The sequence below is a fragment of the Capra hircus genome, chromosome 1 (genome assembly GCF_001704415.2).
Source record: "Capra hircus breed San Clemente chromosome 1, ASM170441v1, whole genome shotgun sequence".
NCBI classification, from domain to species: domain Eukaryota; kingdom Metazoa; phylum Chordata; class Mammalia; order Artiodactyla; family Bovidae; genus Capra; species Capra hircus.
The window spans coordinates 68,833,503-68,850,906 of NC_030808.1; the positions used below are offsets into that span (position 1 = coordinate 68,833,503).

Here is a 17,404-nt window from a genome sequence, read left to right on the forward strand (position 1 = left end):
TTGAAGGAGAGTTGCAGGAGGTTAAGTATGGGGAGAAGTTGGGAGAGAGAAGGCACACAAGAGCTGTCTTTCAGTAACTGAGTGCTGCTGTGAGAAAGAAGAACTGGTCTCACTCTTGGTTGCTCCAGAGGGCAGAACCTGTGAGTGGAAATTCATTCAGTATAAGAAGAACTAACAGGTCCTTCCAAATGTACAGAACTGGAAATATCACAGGAGCATCCGGCATGCTTGGATTTTCATATCCATGGCTTAGATTCTTTCTGCGTTCCTTTTGAGTTGCTCAAGAGATGGTACTAGATGCTGTAGTTAGAAATCATTGGGCCCCAAGCTCCACCCAAAAGCCATGAGCTCCCTCATGTCCCTGAGTCTGAAAGCTGCCCTTGGTGCGTTATGGTCACGTGTCTATGACTGTTCAGGGCTACAGCCTCCGGAAGTTGTGATCTCTGCTGCTGGAGAGGTGCCATTAGGGAACTAGGACAGGGGTTCCACTCACCTGAGGTGCAGATAAAACCCTGAAGACTCCTTTGGTGAGTACCTCTGGACATTAATGGACGCTTCTGAGGTCTCACCTGCCCAATTTGGTCTTTAGTCAGTGATTTTGTTTATCAGGAGAGCTTACCCACACACCTCCCCCCAAATGGAGCTCAAATAAATTTTTAAAAATTTTATCATTTTTTTACTTTACAATATTGTATTGGTTTTGCTATACATCAACACAAATCTGCCACGGGTATACATGTGTTTCAAATACTTTTTCTGGGTTTTGTATTAAGGTATGGTCTTTAAGCCAGGACTAAGGACTCTCTTGTTTTTCTGTGTGATTTTTAATAAAGTTTTTCCTAGACGTAGGGACTGGCTGTGGTGATACTCAGTATATAAGGAATCAGAAGACATGATGTTAATCTTGCCTCTGCTACTTATTGTGTAGCTTTGGGCAAGTTATTTAGTCCACTTGGAGGGCTCTCTTTTATCTTGCCTATCAACAGTGATGCTTCTGTCTACCTGAATCTAATCTCAAGAGAGTTACACTGAGGGCTGAGTAAGGTACGAATGTGCTTTGTGAACTGATTAGTTGCGCATCCCACAAATGTTAGCTCTTAACCACCTTATTTGCATTGTGAAGGGCAGGGAAAGGGAGTCAGTCATACTTTATCTTCACCCGGAACACAGGGACACGGTATTTGTCAGTTAGTAGATTGGTGGTTGGGTGAATGTTGCATGCAGGGTAGTAGCTTAGCAGTCCATGTGATTTGGTTTTATTCCTCAAGTTTGAAGGTCTTCCCTGGCGCGCAGACAATAAAGAATCCACCTGCAGTGCAGGAGACTCGGGCTTGATTCCTGGGTTGGGAACATCCGCTGAAGGAGGGCGTGGCCACCCACTCCAGTATTCTTGGCTGGAGAGCCCCATGGACAGAGGAGCCTGGCAGGGGGTTGCAAAGAGTCGGACACAACTCAGTGACTAACACTACAGTCCATAGGGAAGCGACTTAGCGTGCCTCAAGTTTGAGGAGCAAGGGCTTCTGGCTTTGTGGGAATCTACTGTGTTTGTAAACAGCCCAGGATTCTACCACCTACCTTAGACGAGAGTGAAGTGTTAGTCGCTCAGTCGTGTCTGACTGTTTGCTACTCCATGGACTGTAGCCTACCAGGCTCCTCTGTCCATAGGATTTCCCAGGCAAGAGTACTGGAGCGGGTTGCCATTTCCTTCTCCAGGGGATCTTCCCCACCCAGGGATAGAACCTGGGTCTCCCGCATTGCAGGCAGATTCTTTACCGTCTGACCCACCAGGGACTAGGCCTCAGGAAGGAAAGCCTCCTCGCTGAACTCCTATCCTCAGGTGGCACGTCACAGTAGTTCACTGGGCTCCCAGTGGCACTGGCGGACCCCTGACTGAAAATCCTCCATCTTTAGGGAAGAGGCTGGCCAGGCTTGAGCTCTTGTTTGGTCTACCTGGTGGCCTGACACCCTGAGAACTGGCCCTATCTGCTTCAGCAAGACTTTCTGCCCTCTGGTTCTTCTGCTTTGATAGTATTCACCTCCCTAGGTCAGTCTGGGGGTCACAGAACGTAGCAAGGGCCAGGCTGCGTTTGTGTGTATGCTTTGCTCTCCTTTAGACAAATCAACTTGCTTTGTCAAAGGGACAGTAGAGTTAACAGTCCAGATGGGAGGAAATAATGGCCTCAGCGTATCCATTATGAAAATGTGTGCTTTCAAGAACTGAGTTCCTCTGGCATCCTTCTGTGGAAAAGATTCCTGAGCTTGTTAAAACAGAAGTTTAGATTTCCACCAAAAAAAAATTTAATCTGAAGTCTCAAACGTGTAATGTCATTTGCCTGGAAAATCCAGACTTCAGTTTTTCTACTTTAAAATGTCTTCCCTACCCCTGCCCCCAATTTGCCTAGGAGTGACTAAGATCGTAATATTTTTTGTCAAGGTGTTTCATACTTATTTGTATAAAACGGGAGGACAGCTAAAAGGTTGGTTGTGGTGGATGATACTGGATCAGCACCCTTGTCTGTTGTTTTATCAGATGAACTTTGACCTCTACCCAAGAGTTTCATTCAGTAAATTCTTGGAGTCCTACTCTGTGCCCGTCCTGCCAGCATAGAACCTTCCTTAATGGAGCTCACAGTCTAGGGTTGATGCTCAGAAATCCTCTCCCGCCTAGGCTGTTGTAACCATTGCCTCCTTATTTTCAGTCTGATGTCTCTTTGCATGACTGATGGGGGGAATCTTAACTTTTCTTTCATTTTTCCTTTTAAAAAAATTTTTAATAGTTCTTTTCTGATTAACAAAATCATTATATGCTCATTCAAGAAAAATTGGAAAAATGACAAGATTTTAAGCACAATTATATCTCATAATATCATCATCTAAACATAGTCAGTGTTGAAATTCAGATATTTTAAAAATAATGTAGTTAATCATAGAGTATATAAATCGTAAGTCCTGTTTTCCTTTACTGACATCAGATACATTTTCCCAAGTCATGAAGAGCTCTTAGGAGTATTAAGACAAATCTTTCTTAAACTTAATCCAATCACGTTACTTCCCTGCATAAAATTCTCCTCTCATTGGTCAAGGAAGTTGGTACTCTTTTTTAAAATTGAAGTATAGTTGATTTACAGTCTTGTATTAATTTCAGGTGTTCAGCATGGTGGTTTGGATTTTTTGCTACACATAAGACTTCTTGTAATCTGATCTCTGCATCCTTCTCCAGGGTTGTCCATTTCACGTCCTATTTCTTCTTTCCCTAGTTCCTACTCCCCCCAACTCGCATAACACATAGTTACTTGCTAGTTCCCCTTCTCCCCCCTTTACAGACTGTCCTCCCTACGCCAGGTGGCTTTCAGCTTCCCAGGCTGCCCCAGGTGGTTTCTCAGGTCGATCCTTTACTCACTGTGCTCCTCCTGCCTGGATCATCCTCCCAATGGCGAATCCAGTGAAACCTTTTCCATTTCTCATTACTCAGTTCAAGCGTTGCCTCTTCTACTGAGCCGTTCCCTTCCTTCCCTACCCCACTTTAGAGCTGCCTGCTCTTTTTTCTCATCTTCCCCGCGGTACCCTCCTGTCTAGAAGAATGCCCACTGTAGCTTAGATTTTGGTGGGCAGGGAACCGTATGTTATCTGTTTTCATTTCTCCAGCACTTTGCAAATATTCAGCACATAGTAGAAGCACAATAAATATTTGCTTAAGTATAAACAAATCAGTCACAACACGGTAATAAAGGTAGGTAAAGGGTGCTTATAGGAGTCCAGAGGGAAGGGCATTTTATGGATATGTGGTCCAAGATCAAGCTGACAGGAAATGTGTTCATTTCCATTGTGGCAATAGTCTTCCTTCATTCTTAATCCACTTTTTTGAATTGTATTTGCATTTCTATTCCCTGACCTGGCACCAACGATAGGAGCACCCATTTGCGCCATTTGTCACTTCCTCCTTGGCACCCCTTTTCCTTTATCTGTTGAGACTATTGTGGTCCTGAGCCCCAGACAGGGCGGAAGTCCCCCCTGTTGCTGCACAGTCCACCGCTCATCAACCAGCCATCACTGCCCATGTCCCCCAAGGAGCAGCACAGACAGACAACTGAAGATCACCTATAGTGCTCCTTGGCTGGGACCCCATATCCCAACTCTAGCACAGGTAGCCAGATCCTCAGAGGGAATCACTCTTGAATTAGTTACGGTATTTCTAGCCAATGCCATTATTTGAGACAGATTACCCAGCATGTTGTTGTTGTTGTTTTAGTTGCTAAGTCGTGCCTGACTCTTTGCAACCCCGTGGACTGTAGCCCACCAAGCTCCTCTGTCCATGGGATTCTCCCGGGCAAGAATACTGGAGTGGGTTGCCATTTCCTTCTCCAGGGAATTTTTCCAACCCAGAGATTGAAACAGCACACATTTTAGCCAAACCCTAAATTTCTCTCTTCTTCCACTCTTACTGCCTCTGCCTCCCTCAACTCCATGCCTGAGAGTCCTTGCCAAGAGATAACCTGGCTCTTTGCTCATAAAACTGGTCAGGCACGAAGAGACAGAACATATTTTCCTGTGTAACACTTTGGACTCCTCAGATGTCCTTCATTCTGTACAAGAGTTGAGAGTGGACCACGCCAAGATGGATGGTCCATGGGAGAGCCTTGTAGCAGAGATGTAAGCATATTTCCCAGGCCTTGCAGCCAGCATCCTGCCAGCCAACAAGCTACAGAGTAAAGACTGAAATGAAACAATGTGGGCAAGGGGAGGGGAAGTAAAAGGCACGTAATCAGATCAATCATCAGCTGGGTTCATCCGCCTGGGGAGCCTGTCTCTGCTGATGGCACCAGAGGACATGTCACATGTTGAAAAACATGCCTGTCTGGTGGCTTGTCAAGCCTCAGCACCAGATACTCATTTCCTTAATCACTGGTTACAGATCCTGAATCTGCAAATTTAGCTAAACTTTTCTTGACCTTTCTACATATTTAGCCTAGGCTTCTTCCCTGGATGACAGCTTCCATGGTTGGTTACTTGTTCTGTGAAACATCTTCATATCAAGTTAAAAGAAATTCTCTCTCTTGAGCTTGAAGAGCCTGTCCTCTTAATGCTGAGTTCTAGTGTTAATAACAAATTCATGTTAGGCTGTGGCACAGGTTCTTGATTTAAGGGTGAAATAGAGGAAAAGGCAATGGCACCCTACTCCAGTACTCTTGCCTGGAAAATCCCATGGACGGAGGAGCCTGGTAGGCTGCAGTCCATGGGGTTGCTAAGAGTTGGACACAACTGAGCGACTTCACTTTCACTTTTCACTTTCATGCATTGGAGAAGGAAATGACAATGCACTCCAGTGTTCTTGCCTGGAGAATCCCAGGGATGAGAGCCTGGTGAGCTGCCATCTATGGGGTCGCACAGAGTTGGACACAACTGAAGTGACTTAGCAGCAGCAGCAGCAGCAGAGGAAAAAAAGGTTGACATCTCTTCTCAGCTTTAAGTTTTTCAGCCTCCAATCTGATATCCCCCATCTATTCTCATATAATGCCACCTCATTTACTTTTTGTTTCATTTACCTGGACTTTTCCTACCTCTGTTCAGCCGGTGTTGAAACACTGCAGCTAAGCCAGTTCACAATAGACACTCCAGGTGCAGGTTGTTTAAGATGACGCTAAAGTCTTTTGTTCCTACTGCCTTTAGGGGCACTTCTTGATCTTTCAAAGACTGCTAAAGTAAAGCCTTCCCTTTTCCTACAAAGTGGCTGTCCTAGACTGTCGTTATGTGGATAGTTTGGATTGCTCTCTCCTATTTGTTTTACAGTTGCCCACCATAACCTTGGTCTCCAGCCTGCTGTTTATCCACACGGTTTCTGCCAGTTTGCACAATGAAATGACATGTCATTCTGTGCTGTTTTTCCTACAGTGCTTATAAAAATGTTAAGATTGACCCCATTTTTTTTTTTTAGCATCCTGGTTATTTCCATCCATGGGGGTAGTGGGGGAAGCTCACTGTTTTAGAGCATTTAAAATTTTTCAAGGGGTTATGCGCCTATTGTCTCTGACTGTTCCTTAAAAATCTGTAAAAAAGGAGAAACCCAATTTGAAAATTGAGAAGAAATCAATTTGGAATGATTTTAGCTGTCTTAAGATTGTCCAGGGACTGGAAGGTCTGGGATTAGAATCCTTTACCCTTAGCTCTTTCTAGAGTAACATATTTATTAAGCTCTTTAACTTGTTTCTCAGTCCTGCAGGACCTTAATTAAAAGAGATTAAAGGGATTAATAAATGAAAGAAAGCCCTTGGTAAATAAAACCTTAGCAAAGATGTTTTTAGAAAACGCTAAATCTGTTTACCTCTTCTTATCTGCATCTTATTAGTCTCTTCAAAAAAAATCATAGCTGATTTAACAAACATGATTTTACCGAGTGAATTCTCCCATCACTACCCTCCCCTTGTTAACTTGCATTTGGTGGTCCTACAGCTGACTTTGTTTCCTTGCTGCTTGTTTGTAGAATTGCAGTAAATTAGCTTTACCTCTGGAGCTCTTACCCAGAGATCAGTCACTGTGACAGTGTCCATTCTGTCTGGGAAATTGGCAGCCCCTGGCGCCAAGCACATCCTGATTGCCTGAGAAGGCGGCAGCTCTGGATGCCCTGCTCCAGCAAGATGGGAGTCTGGCCTTCTGGTACTTCCCTGAGGTCCAGGGCGGACAGCCTCGGTTACTGATCTACCAAGATGGCTGTGGCTAGGCTGGGGGGACGTGAGGACTTCCGGACTACTCTCTCACGTACACTTCTTTAAGGTTGTTTATTCTTCTCTCTTCAGAGTCTGGAAGGAGGCTCTTACCGAGGGAGCTTGAAAGACCCCACAGGCTGCCTGAATGAAGGCATGACCCCACCCACACCTCCCAGAAATCTGGAAGAAGAACAGAAAGCCAAGGCTCTGAGAGGCAGGATGTAAGTACTTCCCCAGACTCCAGCCTGTTGCACATGTTACAGTGGGCAAGGGTCAGGGGTCCTGGGAAGTTTAGGGAGAATTGGGGACTCCCCACACTGTTTCCATTGAATCATTCAGGCGACCATTGGTCTATACAGTGTGGCGTTGATCAACAAGGAGACGTTTGGCTCTGATTGTAAGGATTTTCAGCTGAAACATTACTGACAAAGTGTGGTTATAACCAAGGTCTGTTTGAAATTTAAAACATGATGGTAAAAAGAAAACAAAGATTAGGAAACTTTGGGACCATTTCTATGACCCCATATCAAAGAATCCTTGGTAGAAAAAGTCTGATGGAATTTTATCTGAGGAAACGTTTCCCCTGATGTAGGAAAGTAACATATAGGAGAAGGGAGCTGTTGGGCTACTGGGCTAGGGTCTAGCTCCACCGCTTCTCAAAGGTTTTGTTTATTTAAAAAAAACATTTGTTATATAGTACTATTTCTTGTTTGGTTATTTTTAAAATTTTTTTTTAATTGAGTTAAAGCTGATGCACAATATTGCTTAAGTTACAGGTTTACAACATAGTGATTCACACGACTTTACAGGTTATATTCCATTTATAGTTATTATAAAATACTGGCATATTTCCCTGTGCTGCACAGTATATCCTTGCTTGTTTATTATATACTTCTTACTCCTAGTTTCTAAAATAGTTTCTACTTCTTACTCCTCTACTCCTATCTTGCCCCTACCCACTTCCTTCTCCCCACTGGTAACCAGTTTGCTCTGTATATCTGTGAGTCTGTTTCCTTTTTGCTATATTCATAGTTTGTTTTACTTTTTTAGATTCCACACATAAGTAATATCATACAGTATTTGTCTTTCTCTGTCTGACTTATTTCACTGTGGTCTGAGTTCCAAGAGAAACTCTTTGCTATTTGAATGTTTCGGGGTAAATACAATTCACATGGCAGTCCGTTTCACAAGAACCCAGGAGCTGTGAGGTCTGGGCTATCCTCCCTGATGTGAAGGCGCTCTTCTGTTCCTTGGTTTGATCAAGAAGATGGCGACACCATTCACGTAAAGCCACAGTCCCTCTGGAACTTCAGTTTTCTTGTTCAGGGTTTGACTGAGTGTTGACCGCAGAGCTGATGATGAGTCTTGCAGGTAGCCCGACGTGGGAGTGATGGTGAGCACAGTGAGAACAGGCCAGGCGGCTGGGAAAGGCCCCTTCCTGTTCCTAATCCCTCAAACTCGTAACTCCTTGAGCCTGGTCGTAGACCTGAAGATGAGCAAAAATAAATGAGGGCAGTCCCTCCTGTTGCCTGGAAATAGGCAAAGTGACCATTTGTGACTATTTCCTAGGAAACATCATGGCCAGGGCAGGGCTGTCACCTCCTAGGGGAAATGAGCAGGTGGCATGTAAGCACTCTGGTTCTGTATTTACCACCTTAACTTTATGGTGCTCAGGGGAACCCCAAGAATAGAATAGAGATAAAGAAATACCATCCCCAAAGGGAAATTTCTTAGGATTTGGACAAAGCTAATTCTCCTTACCTTTCCAGGTTGTTTTTACATAGATGAAGCAGGGTCAAAGCTGATGTTCCAGTCTTGTCAAGCCAAAGCAAAACTTTCGTCAGGAAGATGAATGCTTATATCAGGGTGGTGACCTTTGAGATGACAGGGTCTCCTTGGCAAAGCCTATCTCTACTCTTGTAAAGAGCCTGTGAACAGTCATTTAAGCTTCCAGTCATTGTCTTGCTTCCAGACATGACATTGTCTAATTTCAATCCAAGAGGCAAAAGTTTGTTGCCTCTTTTACCCATTTCTCTCATTTCTTTCCCCTTCTCTCCCTCGCTCAGCTCTGTATCGCTCCACATCCTGTGCTGTCCCAAAAAGCCAGCTGTTAGAATGACTCATTCCTTTTGCTGTATATTGCCCTTATTCTGCTATAATTTATGGCCACAATGAAGGAGATGATGTGTAGGTGTTTAATTGTAAACCCCACATGAGGCTGGAGGCTGAGGGAAATAGAGAACTGAGACTCAATCCAGTAAGACCTCAAAGTGTTAAATGGGAGCTCCATGGAAAAAAGATGAAAACAGACAGTTATTTGTCCAGGAGAAGGAAAAAGTCAAGAATGGACGTAGTTGTCGTCAAGTTTTAGCCACTCATTTATTCAACAGATGTTTGTTGAATATCTGTTGTACCAACTGCTTGGCATATATCAGTGAATAAAACTAACAATAACAACAAAAGAAAAGCCCATGCTCTTGTGGCAAGTTCACGTTCTAATGTGAGAAATCATACAATAAAATTTAAAATAAATCATGTAGTATGCTAGAAGCGGGAAAAAAATAAAAAATAGTAAGGAGTATGGGTGAGGCCATGTTGCAGCTTTAAGTGGTTCTGACTGAAGTGCTCTGCATAAAGACCAGGAGGTTGAGCCATTGCGGAAAAGTATTCTCGGCACAGGGAACAGCCTGTGCCAAGGCTCTAAGAGATTTTCTGTGGAAAACCAGCCATTCGCTACTACCTGAAGGATAGAGGGTCAGATGTGGATCTTACCTGTATCGGGAAGTAGTTAGTTGGACCAAAGAATAACATTTACTTTGTATTACTCTTTGCAACCCCATGGACTGTATAGTCCTGGAGAATACTCCAGGCCAGAATACTGGAGTGGATAGCCTTTCCCTTCTCCAGGGGATCTTCCCAACCCAGGGATCAAACCCAGGTCTCCTGCATTGCAGGCGGATTCTTTACCAGTTGAGCCACCAGAGAAGCCCAAGAATACTGGAGTGAATAGTCTATCCCTTCTCCAGGGGATCTTCCCAACTCAGGAATCAGACTAGGGTCTCCTGCATTGTAGGTGGATTCTTTACCAACTGAGCTATAAAGGAAGCCCATTAATAAATAAATAATAATAATAATTAATAAATAACTTTTACTCAGAAGAACTGAACATGAAAACATTGTTTTATTATCAGTTCAATTTATTTGGCAATTGATTGTACACTGCCTTGAATTGCAGGCAGCATAAATCTTTTACGTCCCTTTCAGATGTCTTTCTTTGTGTCCTTATCTCTTCAAGTGTTTCATCAGCTCTTTGAGGGAGGAGATGCTAGGTCCACTAGCAGTGCCTAGTCCAATCCCCTTTCTTAGAGGCTGGAAAGCTAGGATACCCTTCAATGTCAGCAGGACAGAAATACCATCCAGAGGTGGAGAGCCGGACTTCCTCCCCAGAGAGCCCTTCCAGCCCCAAATTCCCACTCTAACTTTCCTGTGGTTTTTCTTTTTACCACTTTCTTCTAAGCAGTAACTCAGTCTGTGCTCCAGTATATTTAAATACTTTTATTTGGCCTTGCCAGTTCCTTCCTGTGGCCTGAAACCCATAATTGTGTGTATCAGAGCGAGGGAGCTGGTTGGAAGTGCTGGGCACACTGATAAAGAAGTGTGTGTTTCCCTTGCCTCCTCCCAATCACCCTGGGGCTCCAGGCCCAGGGATTTGTGGCTTCTCTGTGCTGTATGGGACAAAAATTTCAGATGAATTGCTTCCAAGGCTTAGACCGGCTACCACCCTTGTGCTGCAGCCCCTCTTTGATGTCCCAGAACTTGATTCCTTCTCCCACTCAGGCCAAAAATGCAGCTGTGTGTCTCCAGGCAGAATTGTTTCAAACTTGGGGGATACAAGTCAGAATCCAGTAGGCCGCATACAGCTACCCTGCCTCTGTGCACAGCCGTACTTGCTTTATGTCCAGCTCTTTACTGTCTGGACAGAAAGAAATGTTTGGGTTTGATGCCTCAGGGACTCCAGAGAGCCAGTCTGAATAGTTTAGCCAGGCAGCAGGCAACAGTGAAAGAGTGGTCTCTGAACTCTCGTACAACTGGGTTCAGATCCCAGCTCTGCCTCTCACACTGTCATCTTCGGCAATACTGCCACAGTCTCAACATCTGCATAAACCAGGGCTTACAGTACTTACCCTCTCATAAGCACAAAGTAAATGCTCTAAGAAGAAGAAATCATTAACAAGAAAGAAACCAAGAAAGTAAATATCCTTGTGGTGGTTAAATCCCACCTCTGGTGAGGCTGGGGACGTGGCCACACTGAAAATGGTGATTAGGGAATGGCTTTAGTCAGTCTTTCTGGCCTTGACTGGGGATTTTGCAGGCTGGTTACCATGGACACCTATCTGAATAATTGTAGCTTCTGTATCTCAAACACTTCACTTGATGAGTGTCCTGAGGCCCAAAGGTTGCTTATCAAACAAATGTCTTTCTCTCTGGTTAAGCAAAGAACAGAGCTGACACGAAGGAGAAGAAGTCTCATGCTGATCAAAGCTTTCATAACTCAGTTTTGCCCAAGTGGCTGTTATTCCTTCCGCCTTGTGTTGTACAGTTATTCAGTCATAGGTGAGGGAGGAGGGATTATAAACAATAGGAAGAAGACAAGCGCTAGGTTGTAAGTGTTGCTCTTCTGGCATGGCTTCCGTCTGGGAAAGCCCTCTCAGCCTGGATGCCCTCAGCTCCTCACCAGTGGGGGCCTCTCATCCAGGGGGCATCAGCCAGCACCTCCCCCAGAGTGCTCAGTGTGGGTTTGGGTGGTCTTGTCATAGAGACTCCTAAGTAACTTTATTGTGAACTTTGATGTGAGGATTTCTTGCTTCACAGTGAAGAGGAGCCCTCATTGTTCTTAATCTCTTGCTCAGGTTTGTCCTGAATGAGCTGGTACAGACAGAGAAAGACTATGTCAAGGACCTGGGGATTGTGGTGGAGGTGAGTACCTGGCTCAGAACATGTCTGTGGTCACCCAGCCAGGGGGATATTGGAGCCTACCTGGGCTCCCAGGTATTTTACTCTCCCTGGGTGTTTACAGAGATGAAACTAAAAATGGTGGTAGATCGAATACAATATGTGATTTTTTTTTTCCACAAGGTTTTTTTTTTTTTTTCCCCACCTTTTCCCCTTGAAATACTGTAGGAGATTTAGGGGGATGTAGGGCCTCAAATGTTGCAGCCTCTTGGTTAGACCTGAATCCATTTCACCTTGTTTTAGGTAACCAAGCCATTGTCTCCAGAGCTTTGCATTGGTATTTAACCAACGTATACACTAGTCATATATACGTGTGCACGTGTGCTAAGTCACTTGAGTTGTGGCCGACTCTTTGCAGCCCTATGGACCGTAGCCTGCCAGGATCCTCTGTCCGTGGGGTTCTCTAGGCAGGATTACTGGAGTGGGTTGCCATGCCCTCCTCCAGAGGATCTTCCTGACCCAGGGGTTGAACCCATATCTCTTACATCTCCTGCATTGTCAGGTGGGTTCTTTATCAGTAGCGCCACCTGGGAAGCCCATATTTGTGTGTGTGTGTGTGTGTGTGTGTGTGTGTGTATGTATGAGAAATATATGGACATATACTCCTCGTGGCTATGAGCCACCATGAGCACTCAGCAGGTCAAGCAGGTCACTGTTAGTGAAACCTCGGGGCTTCTGTGCTTCCCTAGATTTTTAAGGAGAGCATATTGCTACCAAGCCAACAGACAAAACCACCAATAAAGCAAGACTGGCAGGTCCACAGTTGAGTCAACTTGATAGTAAATAAAACAATTCTTTCTCCATAGGGGTTTACTTTAGAGGGGTTTAGACACATGGATGAGAAGGTATAAGAAAGTAAATGGATAATTTAGATGGCTTAGAGCCCTGTGGTTAATCATCTTAAACGAAAAGATGTGAAGTCTAACAAGGTGGATGCCTGATATCTAACTCACTTGCTGCCTCCTTGTGCTGGGTCTATAAGTCCCAGTCCTAGGCAGCCTGCTGATTTAGGGGTTCATACAGGCCATGGGGTTGCAAAGAGTCAGACACAGTGAGCAACTAATACGCACACACATGCACACAAACACATTTGCCTATCCCGAACCTTGGATAAACATACTAACCTGGCATACAGAGGGCCTGAATTCTAACTTAGGAAAGTTATCCTCTTCTCCAAGGTGAGATGGGGACAGCTAAAGGTGTAGCAGCTGCCAGAGGCAGTCCATCCTGGGAGTGGTGGGCTTGGGAGTCTGGAGCCTGAGGTCCAGGGATCAGTCACATCAGTGGCATGACTTAGACATGTCACATAATCCCCCATGCGTTGGCTTTCTCATCTTTTGAATGGGACAAATGCTGCTGATAACAACATCGGGACTTAAAGCTGAAATGAGATTATATTTGCTAGCACTTTACAGAAGCTGTACTGTGCTTAGTCACTCAGTCATGTCCAACTCTTTGCAACCGCATGAACTGTAGCTTGCCAGCCTCCTCTGTCCATGGGATTCTCCAGGCAAGAATACTGAAGTAGGTTTCCATGTCCTTCTCCAGTTACAGAAGCTGAAGTATTCACATATTAAGACTTATTTCTAGGTCAGACACATCTAGTTTTAAGCCTTCAAAGACATAATTTGGATTGGGAGACAGGAGAGGAACAGCCAACTATATCTTCTTTGTCATGCTTTCTTAAGGGGGCTGGAGACAAAGAAAGGGACCCAGAACTTCAGAAAGTTCTGTCTGTCACTCTGCATAAGGGTGAAGTCCTGATTGAGTGGTGAGAAACCACAGAAGCCCTTAAGGGCTTCTCCTCACACAGAGGATGGGCTTCCTCCAGGCTTCTGGGTGGGCCTTGGTCCAGAAATAGTCTCTGAAATGCTCTACTCACCATTGCCTCCACCCTGCAGGGTTTCATGAAGAGAATAGAAGAAAAGGGTGTCCCTGAGGACATGCGAGGAAAGGATAAAATCGTGTTTGGAAATATTCACCAGATTTATGACTGGCATAAGGAGTAAGTGCTGCATCGCCCTGAGGATCAGGGTGTCCTGGAACCGGGCGCGCTCCCATCCTTCCGCATCTGACCTTAGGGGTAGAGTCTGGGGGAAGTCTTCTGTCATTTATCTCCTCATTGAGAAGTAATACAGTTCTGAAGAATGTGGCTTTCTTCTCTTCTCCGTCCTCCTTTAGTGTTTTCCTGGGTGAACTGGAAAAATGTATCCAGGAGCAAGACAGATTGGCACAGCTCTTTATTAAATATGTGAGTGTTGCCCCGCGCCCCTCCCCTCCGCCCCGCCAGGCTCAGGTGCATGCATTTTGCAGTCCCTTCCCTCCTCTCCTCTTCCTCCTCATCCCTTCCTGAGCTGCTGGGTTTTTTCCTCCTTTCCTTGGCAGTTTGGAAGATGGGCTCTTGCCCACTAAGGTTACTCCTCTGTTCCTGATGTTTAGCCGCCTTGGTGCATCTCCAGAGCGTGAACCGGATCTGTGTCCTCTTCTCCATGCTTAGACCAGCTTAGCGCTCTCAGGTTGACGGCGCGGCCCAGGGGCCTGAGCGCCTTTCCCTCTTTCCTCCCTTGCAGGAGCGGAAGCTGCACGTCTACGTGTGGTACTGCCAGAACAAGCCGCGCTCTGAGTACATCGTCGCCGAGTACGATGCCTACTTTGAGGTAAGCTGCTCGATTTTGGCTGAACCAGGGTGGGGGCAAGAAACTCAGGCCAAGATCAACCCATTCAGGAATACCAGCCGTCATTCATCGGCTGGTGATCCCCACCCAGCACTGCGCATCTCTCAGGACAGAGAGAGCCGCCTCCTCAGAGCCATTAATTAGCTTCTTGGCTAAGTTCTCACGAGTCCCTTTGCTGGAGAGGAGCGGAGGCAGCCCAGTGAGTGGACTGGAGTCCCTGCTGATAGAACGCCTCTGTAACTGGAAGACTGCTGCAGAAGTTCCGGTCCTCCTCCCATGACCCCGGAGCCCGCTGTGCCCCCAGTCTTCATCACCAGGCCCTGGAGACTGCTGAGGGCCCTCCTCCTCCCAGGGGGCCCTCACAGGCTATGTGTTAATAACAAATGAACTATTGTGTAGGCAGTTCTACCCATCGTGTGCTTTGTAGATTCTAAACCTTTCCTGGCAAACACAAAGACCTGCCTTCCTTTCCTTTGAACCCATAACCAGAGCACCCCAATCCTTTGGTTCCTTTTTGTGTAATATAGCTCCCTTGTGTTCCAGGAGGTGAAACAAGAGATAAATCAAAGGCTGACACTTAGCGACTTCCTTATCAAGCCCATTCAGAGAATAACAAAATATCAACTGCTCCTCAAGGTAAGAGGTCCGTGAGCTCCGCTCAGGGCCAGAGCAGGGTCTTAGTCAGGCTCTGAGTTAGGGAGCAGGTCAGCTCAAGGTTCTGTCTCCATCACACTTTTCCTATGGGAGGCCTGTGTGGGTTTTTACCTTACCTGCTGGTTATTGGCATCACCTTTGCCCCCAAGTAAATTGCATGCCTGTTGTTCCTGCCTTTAAATTTGGTCATTATTTGATTTTCTTTTTTCCAAATAACTTTCTTACGTTGTTGCAGTCACCGACTGACTTGGTACCTTTAAAAATTAAAAAATTATAAGAGCGTAAAATCAGAGAAGGATTCACCAAGAAAGAAAACGCAAAAAAAAAAAAAAAAAAAAAACCCTGGAAACCTCAGAAGAGTTAAACCTAAAATTTGACCATTTTTTACCTTTTACAGTTGTTTAATTTGACTTGTCTTAGAGAAATATAAGGCAAATGGAAGAGATATTTAACTGTCTTGTCTCCATTCCTTCTCAGCATCATTCCCCTTTTGTCCCTATTCACTCACTCTCTCCTCTTTGCCCCTCCCCTCTACGCATAGTTTTGAATCTTTGAATGTTTTTTCTGTGTCTACTGTGACTCGTAACTTCATATCTCAGCTACTACAAAGCATTGCCATCTCTGTTGGGGAGGAGTCTTCTGGGTGTCATCTTCGTTTTTATGATACTTCTTTTTTTTTATAGTGCTGTCTTTTCCTAACTGGTTTTACCCTCCCCTCACCCTTCCCTGCCTCCCTACTTGCTAGGACTTCCTGAGATACAGCGAGAAGGCTGGCTTGGAGTGTTCAGATATTGAGGTGAGTTTTCTGCTTGTAATGCTGGTGGGTCTCATGGGACAGTACTGAATGTCTCCCTCTAAAGGAGAAGTATTGGCTCTGGAGGATAGAGGATCCAGGCCAACTCAGACAGCAAAACCCCTTGCAGACAGCTGCCCAGCAGGATGAGGAATGCCAAGCATTGAGGAGTACACTGAGGGTTTATCAAGAACACAAGAATTCATACCTGAGCCAGAGCAGAGCTTAGCCCCACTGATGTTCTCTTTGTGGCTCCCAGTGACATGTGGTGGGAAAAGGTGGCATTTGAGCTCTCTAACATCCTGCAGAGATTGAGTGTTTCAGCGTACAGCTTTATCCATGAATCCAGGTACTGTTTGAAGCTGACATATAAATTATTCCATTTTCACTCCCTCCCTGGGCCCCGAGGATTACTCTCTAAGTGAAGTCCTTTGAGACAACGTCACCATGGGGATTATTTTAAGCCAGAGTGGTTACAGACCATTCTGGCAGGTTATTTTAGGTTAAAACCTCTAGTGTTTCACAAGCAAGGCTAAGCTGTTGCTTGGGCAGCCAGAAAGCAACAAAGAGAAGAAAGAAAATGTGAGAAGGAAAGCAAATGGATAAAGAAAAGCAGGAAGGTAGAAAAAGGATGGACTGGGAAGCCTCCTTCCTGCATGTGGTCACTGATTCATGTGGAGCCTCTGCATGGAAGACCAACACCCCGCAACCTGGAACAGGAAATCCATTCTCTTCTGAAGTGAACAGTAGGGACCAGTGTCCTTTCCTAGGATCAAGAAGCCACCAGGAGGCCTCAGTCTTCCAGTATGGAATTGTCCTGACCCCCCCACCCAAGTGCTGCTCCTGGCTATGACTGCTGCTTTTCTTCCCCACAGAAAGCAGTGGAGTTAATGTGCCTTGTTCCAAAACGCTGCAATGACATGATGAACCTGGGACGCCTGCAGGGCTTTGAGGTGAGCTCTCAAGAAGGCTTCTTAGCCCTCTCTCTTTGGAGCAGCAGGAGCCCAGGCTTCCCTTTGAAGCCTTGTGCCCACCCTCTCTGTCTCACTTGCTGTCTACGCCATTGTGCCTGGGCCCCTCTGGTTCACGGGCCTAGAAGATGCACCTATTTAGGGTTTCCAGCAATAGACCAGTCATAGGAGGTCAACCAAGCTGCAGTCAGAACTCCAAGGGGGGTGGAAAGACCCAAGATTCTTTATAGCCATGGACCTGCCAATGACCTCTTCCCTTTTCTTTCCTACTTGAGAAATGCTGGGAATGCGAGGGAGTGCAGGACTATGCGGTGGGAGTAGAACTAGGGAGAAACGGAACACTTTTTTTTTCCCTTCCCTTTTTTCCCCTGGTTCTAATAAACAGGTCTGCCTAGTGGCTGGCTTTTTAGTTAAGTGGATGTTTAAAGCTCTAAAACCTCACATTTTATTCTTTGACAAAGAGAGTCAAGCCTTGGGGGAAGCAGCTGGATGTACCCAGGATTTGGGTTTCAGTTGAATATGCTAGTGTGCTAGGGCCTCCATAACCAGAATTAGTGTGCTAGGGTGGTCATAACCAGAGTACTGTAGACTTCAACA

General features: G+C 45.4%; 1 protein-coding gene across 5 annotated transcripts in view; it reads left to right on the forward strand.

Moving 5' to 3' along the window:
- The window catches only part of LOC108635581 (kalirin-like), a 124,609-nt gene that overhangs the window by 48,560 nt on the left and 58,645 nt on the right, over window positions 1-17,404 (forward strand). For all 5 annotated transcript variants that reach the window (XM_018045834.1, XM_018045830.1, XM_018045824.1 and 2 more), the window contains 8 exons: window positions 6,792-6,922; window positions 11,612-11,678; window positions 13,616-13,719; window positions 13,896-13,965; window positions 14,285-14,371; window positions 14,933-15,025; window positions 15,789-15,839; window positions 16,712-16,789. In XM_018045834.1, coding sequence (XP_017901323.1) covers window positions 6,792-6,922; window positions 11,612-11,678; window positions 13,616-13,719; window positions 13,896-13,965; window positions 14,285-14,371; window positions 14,933-15,025; window positions 15,789-15,839; window positions 16,712-16,789 — 681 coding nt within the window. The remainder of the gene's footprint in view (window positions 1-6,791; window positions 6,923-11,611; window positions 11,679-13,615; window positions 13,720-13,895; window positions 13,966-14,284; window positions 14,372-14,932; window positions 15,026-15,788; window positions 15,840-16,711; window positions 16,790-17,404) is intronic.